This window comes from Protopterus annectens, chromosome 6.part0 (assembly GCF_019279795.1).
Source record: "Protopterus annectens isolate FY-2018-M chromosome 6.part0, PAN1.0, whole genome shotgun sequence".
NCBI lineage: Eukaryota > Metazoa > Chordata > Ceratodontiformes > Protopteridae > Protopterus > Protopterus annectens.
Window position 1 is genome coordinate 335,337,227 of NC_056737.1, and position 16,665 is coordinate 335,353,891.

Below are 16,665 nucleotides of genomic sequence, written 5' to 3' on the forward strand. Positions count from 1 at the left end.
AGTTTATGGAGTCAACATTGTCACAGTCTGGAAACAATGATTCCTCTCCTTTCCTGCCTACAACAGGAGTTTCTTTGGTGGGCAGAGACATGTCACCAAAACAAGGGACTGTCATTCATTCTATCCCCTGCCACCCAAACCCTAACTACAGACGCATCAGACTATGCTTGGGGGGCCCACCTGGCGGGGAGATGCATTCAGGGCAAATGGAGCCCAAACCAAATGCATCTGCATATCAACCAGAAAGAGATGCTAGCTGTTCAGAATGTCTTGACAGCCTTCAAGGACTTGCTTCATCCAGGACAACTACTGATAAAGATGGACAACACCACAGTTATGTGGTACATAAACAAGCAGGGGGGTACACACTCCTACTTCCTTTGCAGACTAGCCATGGCCTTGTGGAACACAGCCTTGACTTACCAAATACATCTTCAAGCTCAATTCCTGCCAGGAAAACAAAATACTCTGGCAGACGACCTAAGCAGAAATCTTATGGACCCGCACGAATGGAAACTGGATCCACAAATCTTCAGCATGTTAACACAGAAATGGGGGAGCCCAGGCATAGATCTATTTGCCTCTCCCCAAAATTATCAGTTGAACAAATTCTGCACAAGAACTCATCACAAAAAAGCATGGAAAATGGATGCCCTCTCCTTCAGCTCGAAAAACCTATCAGTCTATGCCTTTCCCCCGCTGCTTCTACTCTCCAAGGTCTTACTAAAAGTCAGACAGGAAAAAACAAAAATTATCCTAGTTGCTCCGGACTGGCCTCTCCAGCACTGGTACCCACTTCTAAGGAATATGTCTCAACTTCCTCTATGGTACTTGCCTCAAATACCTCATCTACTGTATCAGCAGAACAATCAAATTCTGCACACTCAGCTCCAAACTCTGAATCTTGCAGCATGGCTGATCAATTAATTATTCAAACAACACCTCTCAGTAAATCTGTGATGGATGTCATTTTGGAAGCCAGAAAGCCAAGTACTAGAAAATCTTATGCTGATAAATGGAAGAGATTCTGTGGTTGGAACCCAAGCACAAGGAACAGACACAGCAAAGCCCAATATCCCTCAGATTTTACAATATTTGACTGAGATGCTTGACAAGGGCCTATCTTTCTCTTCAATAAAAATCCATGCCTCTGCCATCTCGGCTCATTACAACACAGAGCCTCCCCTCTTTTCTTATCTTCCTGCTTAAACAGTATCTTAGAGGGGCCAAAAATGTAAGGCCTCCCAGAAGATCATCAATTCCTGCATGGGACCTCAATTTTGTGCTGGAAAAAGTCACCCTGCCTCCTTTTGAACCAGCAGCTACTGCGGATATAAAATTTCTATCTTGGAAAACAGCTTTTCCCTTGGCAGTCACTTCAGCAAGAAGGGTTTCAGAACTACAGGCTCTCATGGTAGTGGAGCCTTTTATTACATTTTACCCGGACAGGGTGTCCCTCAGGACCAATCCTTCTTTTATGCCTAAGGTGGTATCCAGTGTGGTTCTTAACCAGACCATTCATCTGCCAACATTTTATCCAAATCCGCAGAACAAGGGGGAGCGGATTCTGCATTCACTGGATGTTGACAAACAACTAAGATTCTACTTAAACAGGACCAAATCTCTAAGAAAGTCTGAGCAACTACTGGTAGCATTTGCTGTAGGGTCAGAGCGGAAGGCTATATCAAATCAGACTATTTCTAAGTGGATAAGCCACTGCATTCGTTTCTGCTACTTGCACCATGGTAAACCTGTGCCCAAGGGGATCAGATCACATTCCACCAGGGCTGCCTCTACTTCAGCAGCTTTTCTCGGAGGGGTTCCAACCAAAGACATTCTAGAAGCTGCTACTTGGAGCTCTGTTCATACCTTCACAAAGCATTATCATTTGCCTCTCTTCTCCAAATCCAGGGCAGGCTTTGCCACTGCAGTCCTGCAGGGTCTTATAGCCACTCCTAATGCTGTTTAGTTCCATCCTCCCATCCATAGCTTTGAGATTCTACCCAAATCTAATGACTGCAACAGTGAAACACGAAGAACATAGTACAGTTGTGTACACTTACCATAAATGTAGATGTTCGAGTGTATTCACTGTTGCAGTCTGGGTTACCCACCCACCATCCCCCTATCTATACCTTTTGTATATAATTGCTTCCCATTATGGGGGCACCTGACATCTGGGGCAAGAAAAACTGAATAAAATGGCGTCGGCTGCATGTTTTATACCCCTGACGACCTGACATCATGGAAGAGGAGACAGCAACCGACGCAGGACCCAAGACTTGGTTGTTCAGGCCGACTGAGGGCAACCTGCCAGTAGATTACCCAAATGTAATGACTGCAACAGTGAATACACTCAAACAACTACATTTATGGTAAGTGTACACAACTGTACTTTCTGTATCTTGTCTCTCATTTCAGCCGTTGTGATGGAATGCTATTTAAATCCTATTGGCATTTTATCAAGGCTGTAATTATGTTGGCGTGTAGTTAATACATTGCTGGACTCTTGTTTTGATGTGTGATATAAATTTCTTCTGTTAGAAAAAACCCTTGTTTATACTTTGACATTAGTAGGCAGCATTCTTGACAAGAATTTTAACTTTGGATTGCCTGTCTTAGTTTCTTGGACTTCACATCTCTGGACTGTGTTAACAGAAGTGCTTTGTAATAAGTTATGCATCTTTTATTTGTTAGTGAAGAAAAAGACTAAGCGAAAGCACAGAGTTCTTACCAATGATGAACTGTTATATGATCCGGATGCAGATGATGAGGACCAAGCTTGGGTCGATGCCCACAGGAGAAGGTACTTTTACTTTATATGTTGCTTCCTGGAAACATGTCCCTGGAGATGGTACATGGGTTGTTGGCAAGAAGGTGGAAGAGGTCAATAATACAGGGAACAAAAACTGAGTGAATTGAAAAAGAAAATCTTACGAAATCTAATCTGACCTTCATTGTGATGGCTTACATTAAGTTTGCAGCACCAATATTTTTATTAGTTCATGCTTTGATTTACTGATCATCATAATTTGTTCAGAGTACATGTAAACCTCTGTACGAGTTACTTATTTGCTACTGTCCACTGAGTCTGTTAACCCTCAGGGAGTAAGTAGAATGGAAAGATGGGAAGCACTCAAGTCTGGAATTGCGTAGAAGTGTCTTGGATGAATGGTGCAACCTTTTTGTTGTTCTGATTACTTTCTGCTTGTCCCACCAGTGTTTTGACTTTGTTTACTGGCTTGGTCTTTGGAATTGATATAGATCTGTTGTTGTTAATTTTGCGTTTTTTGATGGTGGACTTGCGTTTTTTTCCTGTTGTATTGGTAGAGAGACGTTCATCCAGAAGAAACAGTTTGTGTCTGCCTTTTTTATCTGGAACCAATAATAACAGTTATTTTTTTGAACAAAGAATTCCCTTCTTTAAAAAAAAAAAATAAAAAATTAGCCAGGTGGCCTAAGAAAGGTCCTGAGTCAGTAGGATTTGAATGTTTCAGTAACCATGAGGAACTCTGGCTTAAGCAGATAAACACAATTCTGAATTATTTATGTGGGGTCATCCTATACTTCTGTCAGGTGTGGTACTTAAAAGACATTTTTTCCACTAGGGCTCCAGCAAGTGGCATGCCTCATAAAGTTGCAGAGACACTGTGATTGTTGACTACAGGAGGGAGTAGCAAAGACTGAATTCTCCTGACATTCACAAACTGCTTGTTAACTAGCAAGAGACACATCCACATAAGAAAAGGTTAAAATAAAAAAAGTGTACAGCCACCTACCACTCAAGAACTTGCTTAATCTTTGCCCAAATGCCAGTGATGTCACCATGTAGACACTTTATAGCTGATTGCATTCATCCCCTAAGAATTTTCAACAGTTTCTGTTGTAATTAGCATTGAAAGGTTGGATTCTATTTATAAATATTCACTCTTGCTAAATTAAGAGCTTTCTGTATTACAAAAGGAATGTGTGGAAAAGGAGTGTAAAGAGGATTTTATAAAGCCTGTGGAATGGGAGATTTCGCAAATAACAGCAGTTGGGTTCCCTTGTAGTCCCCCAGGGGCTTTCATCGCATTGGCTATATAGAAAGTGATTGCAGTATTGGGTATTTTATCTTGGAAGGCCATCCAAGATGGAAAAAAACATTTTTGGGCATGATGTTGAGTCATTACAGGAAAGAAACTGTTATTTCTATTGTTGTAGATGTATGTTTGTATATTTGCCTGTAATACATGGGCATCAGCAGATTTTAATGTTTTCTTACAATGTTATATATAATGTAACATTTTTATAGGACAAATTGTTGCTTTGTATAACACCAATTGGTAAGAAAGGGAGAGCCCAGTAAACACGGCTTAATACTTGAAAAATGGCATATGTGATCTTGCCACAATGGCTTATAAGAGACAGTTTCATACTTTGGTGATTTTCTTTTTTCAGGCCCCTGCAGACTAAATCAGAACACTGCCTCCAGGATTTTAGCACTGAACTCTTGAGAACCAGTCCAAGAATCCAAAACATCTTCAAGTATGTTTATTCATAGGTTCATAGGTAGGTACTAGGCTATCGGCCCTAGGGCCTATACAAGCCAAGCCAAAAAGGTACCCTGGCTTTCGCCACCCAAGAAAATTATTTTCCTGTGCCCCTGTTGAGCAAAGCCACAGAGGTGATCCCTGGGGTGAATTTCCTATTTCCCATACCAGATCTACTGAATCAATAAACATATTTAAAGCATCTTTAAATATGTTTATTGATTCAGTTAATGGAAACTCATTCCAGTATCTTACAATTCCACAGAGATAAAATTGTTTCACAAAAGTGTAGAGTTAATAAGTGATATTTGTAGTATGCATATCCATGGAACTGTCAACTCTTTCAAGTCAGAATTACTTTATTTCTTAAAGCTTGATGTGCTAAAAAAATTTTCCATGTACATATATGGTGTGAAATAAAGAAAATAAACAGAAACTGATAACTCAGTCTTAATAGGACACTCTTACATACTGGGATTTTCTTAATAAATTTTCTCTGGACACATTCCAAAGAAAGCAGGATTCCTTTTGGAGTAACTACTAAAAGAGGAGTTGTACTCTATAATTGGACTAATATAAATGAATAAGCGCAGTAGAACATTATATGAAATAGTAGTCATCCATTTATACAAGAGCACTGCTTACTTCATCACCCTAGTTCTGACAATATCTTCATTAGCACTGAAGTACATGTTCTAATAATGATAATAGACATTTTCTTTATACAGGCAACCTCTTCCAGGTTTTTACTGTCCAGAACAATAGGTCTAATGATACACTCTGTGCCAACGTGCATAATCTTGCATTTGTTGTTGTTTAGACATAAACCCTTGTCCCTAAGCCATTGCATAATTAAGCAATAACCCACGGCTGGGTGTGGGTAATGCTGGATTTACCCATGGTTGGTGTGGTTTGGTCACGAGGGCGAAGCCCAAGTGACAAACAAAGCCAATTGTGGGTAAATCCAGCATTACCCACACCCAGCTGTGGGTTATTGCTATTATACAATGGTGTTAGTTTTGTGTTGTGTTATGTTTGTGTTGCTGTTATTTAGGTTTTTGTTTTCATTAGTCTGTATTCTTCCACTTTTTATGAGATAAAATAGTCCACGTTTTTTAGTTCATGTTTACTGTTTATTTTATTTGTCTTTTAATTTGTCTTTAATTTAAATACAAGTTATTATGCTTTTGAAGGGGTGTGATTAAACAGGGGAGTGTGGTACTTAATGTGGTGTCTATACTGTTCTTTGATGTTTTCTATCTGCAGGAAAGTGGTATGTTTTACAGTAATGCTTTTAGCTTAACTTTTTTTAGTTTATCTTCCCAGTTAACTGGGCAGCAGTCATGCCGCGAAATAATGACCAATTTACAGATTCATCAGGCTTAGGAAACCATAATGACTATCCCCGTCTCTTGTCTGTCTCGACAGTTACATGCAAAAATCAGTGCTTGTGCAGTGCTCCTTTAAAAAAAAAAAAATCAATTACTGGAAGCACATACCGCATTACTGCCACCTTTGCATTTAAGTTAGTTAAGGTACACTCCCTGGAAAATATACAGTTTTATATAAAGCAGAGCAGTTACTGTATTTGCAGTATTACAGGAATGTGAATGTCTTTTGTGGTTGCCGGTATTGTGTTGTAAGCAGAAGAGTTACTGTGTGCTTCATGTGTGGGTACTGGGTGTGATGTGTTTTTTAAACTTTTTTTTCGTTTTATTAGCTTGTTTTTTGTTTTTTTTTTGTTTTGTTTTTAATGCTTAAATGCACTTTGGAGTTGGACAGGAGTTTTGATTTATTAAAGTGTGCCGGTAATGTGTTTTTCGTTCGGTTCTTTTCGTTACAAGTTGCTGCAGCATGACATGTTAGCGGCCAGACTTCTTTACTTTATTATGTTGGATTTATAATATGCACGGTGGTTGGATTAGCCAATCAGAGTTTCCATTGTATAATGCAGATTAGATAATTATTTATTAGCAGGGAGTCTTTCTCCCAAATAACCACACCAATTTTAAGATCATCTGCATGTCTTACAGTATTGAACTTAGATGACATGTGCAAACATGAGACGACAGTATTAAGCAATAAAAGACGGGGCACTGACCCCTGTGGCAGACAAGAACAGACTGGACTGTACTCATATGAGTGCCTGTAAAGGCAGACGCATTGCTTTCTGTCTAAGAACCAAGAAGTCATCCAGTTAACCACATATGGATTAAAGTCATGTTCCATAAGACAGTCAATAATGTGTTAAATTGTCAAAGGCCTTAGTAAGCTCCAGACATACAGTAGCAGTGCTGATCTCCATATTCCTAGGCCAGGCATGATGGGGTAGAACAGCCTTGCATAAAACTATGCTGAGTTATGGTGATGTAATTACAGTAGTAGGTGTTACTCTGTAACAGAGTTAATAGACATCTCTCAAAGCATTTGGAAAAATAAAAGACTGATTGGCCTGTAGTTCTCAGCTGTATCCTTGCATAATGTTACCCTGCCTCCATGTTATGGGATCAAAGCAGTCCTCTAGTAATGAGTTGAATTTAATTTTTAGAGCCTGTCCTTCACTGTTAGAATGAGGAGTGACTGGTGTCACTGAATTAATACCACTGTGTCTGTTACTCCCAGTTTCACAATGACCTGCAGTCAAACTGGATGGCACAACAGTTAAGAATACACACAGCTTTACAGAATACATTAAGAAGGCTGTGTAGAGATAACTGACTTAAACCAGGTAAAAGTGTCAGGTGAATCCACAGCATTTCAGTACTGAAAAAAAGAATCCAAAATCTACAAAAATCCGGCCCGTCAGAATTCAAGGTGTAAAAAAAAAAAAAACACAAAATTAAAAGGCAATTACTAGGAATGAAATACTGACAATATAAAACTTAGAATGAGGGCATTTATCTTAAATTATGAAAGAGATCATCAGAATAAATGGCAATGTTACCCAGATTTTAAATATAAATTATAAGCATCATATGTTGAGAACACCTATCCATCCAAAGAAGTGATTGTTTTTGTATTCTATTACACACTGTGTATATTGTGAGTACCTACTAGAGGGCTTTGTAAATATGTTTGACTTGCATCTGTTATGTTCTGTATGTGTTATGTGGAGATTTTCTCCCCTGGGCCTCTGCTGAAAATGGACATATATCCAGTCAGACTATCCCGGTCAACAAAATAAAGTAAAATAAATAAATAAATGTGTTAATGAACAAAATCATACACAGCAAATTTAAAAGGAAAAGTCCACTCTGACCTGAAATTTAATTCAACGCTTAAGTTTTTTTTTTCTCCCCACAATATACTTCAGTTATTATTTATTGTTTTGTTGTTTGTTTTTGTAATTTCCTAGAAGTTAGCCAGTTAACTGTGCGTGTTTATTTAAGTGTTTTCATAGCCCTTACCTTTGAGAGGGGGGTTGCTGGAGTCTAAGTAAAGAAATTATTAGAAGTAAAACTCCACCAACAAGTACAAAGAGAATTTTCATAGTTCAGTATTTTTGCATCTCTTCAAAAAAAGATACTGTAGATTTTTACTATTTTTTTAATACATTTTGTACATTTTACATGCTGCTGCAAGGTTTGTAGGAGTTGATTAACCATACCTCTCAACCTGGAAACATCAAAAATCTGGACAAAGATCCATGAAAAATAAGTACAACTGGCCAAAAATCTGTATGCTGTTTAACATAGAATTTACATACATAATTATGTAACCCCACCCACTCCAATGGAATTGTGGGATACCAACTGAAGTAGTTTAAAGTATGGACAAGCACCAAAAAGAAACATTTCCTCCAGTAATTCATCCCCTCAGTAGTTTCAAGTATGCACAAGCACAAAAAGGAAATATTTCCCCCAGCGATCCATCCCAGTAGTTTCAAGTATGCACAAGTAGAGGGTGCACTGTATGCATCAGTAAAAAAAGACAACCTTCCCGTCCCAATTAATTCACAAAAACTGACTAAAACAGTGTAGGAATAGTCCCTATATTAGTTAACTACATACACACACACACACACACACACACACACACACACACACACACACACACACACACACACACACACACACACACACACACACCCCTAGCTGGTGCAGACCGGTGCTACAATAATGCGTTTGCAGTTTAAAGCAGTGAAAGCATGGAGCCATGGAGTTCTTTGTTTTTCAGTTCAGTTTCAGGAAGGATGACAACAAGTTGAAGACAAGTCAGCTAATACAATGTGGAGGCTTACAATGAAATAGACTGATACTGATTTGCACATCACTGCATTCAAAAATAACTAAAGGCTGCAGCATACTGTACCTAAAAACACATAGCTTGATAGTTTGAAGCCTGCATAATGAAGGAACCCAACAGTCTGAGAGTCATAGCAGTTTTCAGCATATTTTAGAAACTCATTGGAGTGAAATCATCTAATAACTCCCAACATTTTGGTGGAGCGATAAGGTGTTCAGGAGCTTAGTTTTCCCAGATGCCCTCTATTCCAATAACTCCAGCATGCTAAAGCACACAATGGGCATGAGATAAGGATCAAAATGGAAGTATGCCCTCAAAACACATTTGGATTTTAAGACAACCTAGGCAAATAAAAACAGCTTTGCTTGATGATAAACGCTTCTCTAGATAGCAGTTTTTAAAACAGCAAATATTTAATGGGTGCTACACTCAAATCAGTGCTGCTGTTTGCACATTTTCAACCTGGACTAGGTTACAAGATAAGATTATCAATATTGTTGGTCAGAGGAAAGGCAGAAACACCCCCAGTCTGCTTTACAATCGGAGAGGAAGATGTAGAACTAAATGCCATTTTTTAACTCCTGGTGGAGGAAAATATTCGCTCGTCCGGTCAGGATAAAACAGACAAACAGTTGTGGGTTTAGTTCAAGTAGCTTTATTACACCCAAACACATCAGGAATGAGGTTTTGTAACTTACACTAAATAAATTTATAAATAAATTTATAAACAGACTTCTACACTCATACATGTTAACACTCTGGCTGTTCTCTCAAAATGGCACGTCTGCCTGACAACATCCCAGGCTGCGTTCTACACGAACTACAGAACGAACTGGCACCCCACCTAAGTTCCATGTTCAATTATAGCCTCACCTCAGGCTTTGTGCCCACTGAATGGCGCACAGCGACGGTTATCCCACTTCACAAAGGGGGAGCCAACACGGACTCTGGGAACTACAACCCCATTAGCCTGACGAGCCTGGTCTGCAAGGCAATAGAATGTATCATCATGGAACTTATAAACAAAGACATTGGTAATCTCCAAACTCTGTACCCCACCCAGTTCGGGTTTGTAAAAGGCAGATCATGTCTCGTAAACGTGATAGACTTCTTTGAAGCAGTCACCAAAGCCATAGATGAGGGTAAGGTGGTCCACACAGCCTATCTAGATCTCGCCAAGGCTTTCGACACTGTCCCCCACTCTGGAATTATGGATAAACTCACTAAACTAGGTATAAATCCTTATGTCACAAGATGGGTTGCCAACTGGCTCACTGACAGAACCCACATTGAAAGTAGTAGACTCCAAATCCGACTTCAGACCAGTGACAAGTGGAGTACCACAGGGTTCAGTCTTGGGTCCTCTCCTGTTTGGTATCTGCTTCTCTGAAGTACAGGCTAACACAGAAGGTCTTTGGCTAATGAAGTTCGCAGATGACTGCAAACTAGGAGCCGTAATCAAAACTTATAACAATGTGAACATCCTACAAAAGGGCCTCACTGAGACAGATGCCTGGTGTCAAAGCCATGGCCTCAAGCTCAATGCCAAAAAGTGCATTGTCATCCCCTTTGGTAAAAACTCTTTACCCATGAGCTACCACATAGGCGGTAGTCTACTTAACACCAGAAGTATGATAAGAGACCTTGGGACACAAGTGGACTGTAGTCTCTCCTTTGATAATCACATTGCCACAGTAGTCAGGAAATCCTTCTACGTGGCACACCTCATCACAAAAGGTTTCTCATCCAGGAAAAAAGAGGTCATTGTTCCCCTCTACTCGTCACTCATTAGACCCATTATAGAGTATAATTCCCCTTTTGGTATGTACCTCACAAGACATCTACAACAACTGGAAAGGCCGCAGAAATACCTCACAAAGAGGATTACCGGCCTCAAACAGATGCCCTAGACAGACAGTCTCAAAAAACTCCAGCTTTACTCCGTTGCATATTGCCTACTCAGAGGTGATCTCTGCTTAACATACAAAGCTATGACAAACCCAGAGCTGTTGGACATGCTCCACTTAAAGAAATCCCAATCCCTCCGAGCTACATGCTCTATGGACCTAAACCTTGTCACCACAATAAACAGAACATGTTGGAGGGATAGATTCCTGTCCCAGAGACTTTTCATACTCTGGAACAGACTACCTATCTATATCAAACAAAGCTCATCATTTGTACTCTTCAAGAAAAATGTTGATGATTGGTTTGGAAATAGGAAAATGTTCATCGTGCATACAGCTGCAGTCATAACAGATGGGTTCTCCTGCTGTCAGGCGGGTCCTCGGTTAGCCGAATTCCAAAGTCTAGGTCCGGCGTCGGTTGTCGTCGCTTCTTCCCTGACATCAGTGTGACAGGGGTATAAAGGAACCAGCTGACGCCATTTTCTTCAGTCTTTCTTGCCGCGCGGTGCCCGAAGCAGAAGCAGTTCGCAAGTGCCGGTCGGCCAGCTCCTGAGATTACGAAAATTTGGAAACCGAAGTCTTCTTGAAAGCTAAGTACCCCATTGGGGAAACTTTTCTTGCCTCAGACCGATGTCAGACAGAGTTAATAATTGTATTTCTTGTGGGAAGCAAATACCGCATAAGGATTTCCAGTCCCTCTGTATACCTTGTTTAGTACCAGACCACGACGTCTCGGTCTGTCGCTTTTGTGCTACATTCAACAAGCACACCATTAAGCGTCGGGCGGAGTTCGCCCAGCATTATTTTGGGAAAGCATTTAATTATATTATGTCGTCGGATACTCAGACTCCAGTTTTGTCTAAAAAACGCAAAGATAAGGACCGACACACGAGGTCCGCGGCCTCTACCGACACCACGCCTAAGCCGACTACACGTGGTCCGGTTCTCAGCGAGGTGCCTACGCAGCCCCTGACTACCGACGACACTTCTTTGGCGGTGTCTCCTGTGCCCGAGATCGCAGGCTCCTCGGCCCACACCCTGACTACAGATACCGAAGCCACTCTTGGCGTTGAAACTCAGAATGTGGACAGGTCCACCTCCACTCAAGGTGTCTTCAGACCTTCCTCTTCTTTCTCCATCAAGGCTTTCACTAAGTCTAAAGCAGCCTTGCACTCTAAGAGACAAGCTACACAGGGCCCATCTACAGGCCCCATGCCTAAGAAACAGATGCTTAAAATGGCTGAGGATTTAATTACTCTTATCAGAGGTTCTCAGCCCCCATCGGACAAAAGGCCCAGAGTGGAGGAAGATTCCCCCTCTTCTGATCAGGGCTCCATTATTTCAGAGCACTCTGATGATCAGGAACATTCTTACTCCCCTTTTGAAGACTCTGATGCGGAGGAGTCCATCCCTTCTGTATCCACCCCTGAGGATTACTCATTTGGGGAAACTTTGCATACCTTAAGGGAACACTTCCACTGGGAAGGCCAAGATTATTCAGATTCCAAGAAAAGGCTTAGGGAATTTCTCTTGCTACCTCAACACAGGCCTCTGGCTATACCTCCTGCCTTGAACATCCTAGATGATGTTTACTCGGAGGCCTGCCTTAACCCGGACTCTCTACCTCCAGCTCCAGTTAAGCCTGACAGGTACTACAGGGTTCCTGACTCACACCAACTTCTATACAAAAGCCATGCTGCTGACCCAGAAACCATCTCACAGGGCCCCAAGGGAGTTAAGGCCTCCACTGCTAAAAATCCATTACCTTCCGAGAGAGACTCCAGATCCTTAGAAAGGTGGGGAAAAAAGGTATATACCTAGGCTACCTTATCCATGAGGGCCTTAAACTGTCAGTTCCATATGCTAAAATACCAACAGTTTTTGCTATCACAATTGAAAAGTAAAATGTCACAACCTGAACAACCAGACTTGAAGGAGTTGCAGGATTTGATGCATAGTGCAGAACAAGTGGGTAAGCATACCTTACAATGTGGTTTTGATGCTCTAGAGGCCTCATGTAGAGCTGCTGTTACAGGATCAGTCATACGTAGGCATGCCTGGCTCAAGGAACAAGCCTTGCCTGATCATGTTAAAGCTAAATTACTGGACGCCCCTCTTCAAAAGGATGTACTGTTTGGTGCTAATGCTGTGGAGGTATTAAGGAAAATGGAGGAAAAGGCTAAATCAATGCAAACTGTGAAAGATTTTCTACAGGTACAACCCCCCCGTTTTAGTAGAAATTGGCCTTCCAAAAACTGGTCCTTTCCTGCCATGGACAGACCCCAAAGAGGCAGATACAGGCGCCCGAGGGGAAGAGGACAATCCGAAGGATCGTATAGAGGCAGACAATGGCAAGCTCCTACACAAAGAGGTGGTGAGGATAACTCGCAATCTTTCAGAAAGCAAACCCAATGACTTTCCCCTTTGCATGCCAAGCAAGTCTCAAATGACAGCCCCCTTAGGAGGAAAGCTGGCATTATTTTCAAAAAATTGGCATATTGTCACAAAGGACAAATGGATCCTGGACATTATAAACAGAGGCTACAAATTCCATTTTCACACCCTTCCAAAAATGAGAGGCATGCCAAACCTGCCACACAATCAAAGGGCAGAGGCACAAAGGCAAATTACAGATCTCATAAACATGAAAGCTATTCAAGAGGTACCTACGCACGAACAAGGTCAAGGTTTTTATTCCAGGCTATTTCTGGTACCAAGGAAGGGAAAAGATTGGAGACCTATTTTGGACCTATCCATCCTAAACACATTTCTACTCGTACCAAAATTCAAGATGCTCACTCTACAGCAACTTCTTCCCATGCTGGGCAAGGAGTCTTGGCTGGTAACATTGGACCTCAAGGAGGCATACCTGCATGTCCCAATCAGACAAAATTGCAGAAGGTACCTCAGATTTCTTGCAGGTTCAACCCATTATCAATTCTCTGCATTGCCCTTTGGCTTATCTACTGCGCCCAGAGTATTCCCGAAATGCCGGGCATCAGTAATTGCCTACTGCAGACTTCAAGGGATACAAATATACCCCTATTTGGACGACTGCCTGATCCAAGCGGACAGCAAGCACATTCTTCTGAAACATCTGGCTTATGTAATAATGTTGTTGAACTCTCTGGGATACACAGTCAACAAAAAGAAATCAAGGCTAATACCCTTTCGGAAGATAATTTTCCTGGGTGCCAATTTGGACACAAACACCCAGATGGCCTACCTCACGCCAGAGAAGCAGGGGCAACTAATTCAATACTTCAGAACACTAGGAAATTGCACCAGGCTGACTGCAAGGAAAATCCTGCAGGCTCTGGGATTCATGGCATCTTGCATCTTACTAATCCCATGTGCAAAGCTGCATATGAGGAAACTACAATGGTACCTGAAAAACATATGGTCTCAATACAGCCACAGCTTGGAAACAATAATACCACTAATTCCATGTCTGCAAAAGGAATTTTTGTGGTGGGCTCAAGCCTGTCAAACAAACATAGGTCTTCCATTCAGCAAGCCTCAAGCAAATCAAGTCATCACAACAGACGCCTTGTACTACGCCTGGGGGGCGCACATGACAGATCGGTGCATTCAGGGCAAATGGTCCCAAAAAGAAAAGCACCTTCACATCAATCAAAAGGAAATGCTAGCAGTAATAAATGCTATAATAGCTTTCAAGGACCTTCTACAACCAGGTCAACTATTGATAAGAACGGACAACACCACAGTTATGTGGTACATAAACAAACAGGGAGGAACACATTCTTACCCCCTATGCAGACTGGCCATGTCACTTTGGAACATGGCCATGGACTTACAAATGGAACTACAAGCACAGTACTTGCCAGGCAAGGAAAACACACTGGCAGACAACCTAAGCAGGAATATGACAGATCCACACGAGTGGAAATTGCATCCAAAAGTTTTTACAGAAATAATCCAAGAATGGGGAAGGCCAGACATAGATCTCTTTGCCTCCCACAAAAATCACCAATTGACAAAATTCTGCTCAAGGATTTTCCATCCAAAGGCCTGGAGTGTGGACGCTCTCTCTTTCAGTTGGACATCAATGACAGTTTATGCCTTCCCACCTCTTCCTCTGTTGCCCAAAGTCCTATTGAAAACCAGAGCAGACAGACCAAAGATGATTCTCATTGCTCCGGACTGGCCAAGGCAACACTGGTACCCACTCCTGAGGAGCCTGACGCATTCCCCACCATGGACCCTGCCTCTAATGCCTCTTCTTCTGACTCAGCACAGCTTCAAAACTCTTCACAGCCAGCTAAAAACACTCAATCTAGCCGCGTGGAAGATTCCTTAGCATCACAACAGGCCCTACTCTCCAAGGAGGTGCAGGATGTCATTTTGGAGGCCAGAAGGCCATCAACTAGAAAAGCTTACTCCGCGAAATGGAAACGGTTTTGTGTCTGGAATCAGAAAAAGGGCCAGGATCCTGGAAAACTGAATTTACCTCAAATACTACAATATTTGGCTGAGCTGCTAAGCAGTGGACTTTCATTCTCCTCCATCAAAATCCATGCCTCAGCCATTTCTGCAGAATACAACACTGATCCACCTTTATTCTCTCACCCTCTTTTAAGACAGTTCCTCAGAGGGGTTAAGAATCTAAGACCTCCAAGGAAACAACCAATACCTGCTTGGGATCTTAATTTCATTCTGGAAAAATTGACCTTGCCTCCCTTTGAGCCAGCTGCCTCATCAGATTTGCAATATTTGTCCTGGAAAACAGCTTTCCTTCTGGCTACCACCTCAGCTCGTAGAGTTTCAGAACTACAGGCTCTCATGGCTGTCCAGCCTTTTATCATCTTCCATCAGGACAGAGTTTCCTTACGAACCAACCCGTCCTTTATGCCTAAAGTGGTATCCAGGGTAGCTTTAAATCAGGCCATACATTTACCTACTTTTTACCCTAATCCTCAAAACAAAGGGGAGAGATTGCTACATTCCTTGGACATCCACAGACAACTGCGTTATTATTTGGACAGAACAAAGCCTTTCAGGAAATCAGAACAGCTCTTTGTGTCCTATGCTGTAGGAGCTCAAGGAAAGCCAATTTCCATACAGACAATCTCAAAATGGATAGCCCACTGCATACACTTTTGCTATTCCTTTCATGGCAAAACTGTACCTACAGGCATTAGAACTCATTCCACCAGGGCCACAGCCACCTCTGCAGCTTTCCTCAGAGGAGTTCCTACCAAGGATATTTTGGAAGCAGCCACTTGGAGTTCTGTGCATACCTTCTCCAAGCACTACAACCTACCATTATACTCCAAATCCAGAGCAGGCTTTGCCACTGCAGTCTTGCAGGGCATTTTGGCTCCTTCTAGTTCCTCCTAGTGCCTACCACCCCTTTCTTAGCTTTGGGATTCTACCCATCTGTTATGACTGCAGCTGTATGCACGATGAACATAGTACAGTTTTGTACCTACCATAAATGTAGATGTTCGAGTGCTAATACAGCTGCAGTCCAGGTTTCCCTCCCTCCTTCCCCTCTTGGGACAGGCCTATAGGCTAACACATCCTCATACAACCTGATTGGGGTATTCATTTATGATGTATTTGCTTGCAACTACTGTATTTTAATTATATTGCACTGCATTATTACACAAATTTATGTATTGCCTTCCTTCTGGGGGCACCTGACATCTGGGGCAAGAAAAACTGAAGAAAATGGCGTCGGCTGGTTCCTTTATACCCCTGTCGCACTGACGTCAGGGAAGAAGCGACGACAACCGACGCCGGACCTAGACTTTGGAATTCGGCTGACCGAGGACCCGCCTGATGGCAGGGGAACCCATCTGTTATGACTGCAGCTGTATTAGCACTCGAACATCTGCATTTATGGTAGGTACAAAACTGTACTTTCACCCTGGGGATCACTTCTGTGGATCTGCTCGACAGGGGCACAGGAAAATAATTTTCTTGGGTGGTGAAAGCCAGGGTACCTTTTTGGCTAG

General features: G+C 41.9%; 1 protein-coding gene across 1 annotated transcript in view; it reads left to right on the top strand.

Annotated features, from left to right (window-relative positions):
- Positions 1-16,665, top strand: part of LOC122804304 (E2F associated phosphoprotein) — a 600,524-nt gene that overhangs the window by 272,163 nt on the left and 311,696 nt on the right. The window contains exon 4 of the mRNA XM_044074094.1: positions 2,698-2,806. Coding sequence (XP_043930029.1) covers positions 2,698-2,806 — 109 coding nt within the window. The remainder of the gene's footprint in view (positions 1-2,697; positions 2,807-16,665) is intronic.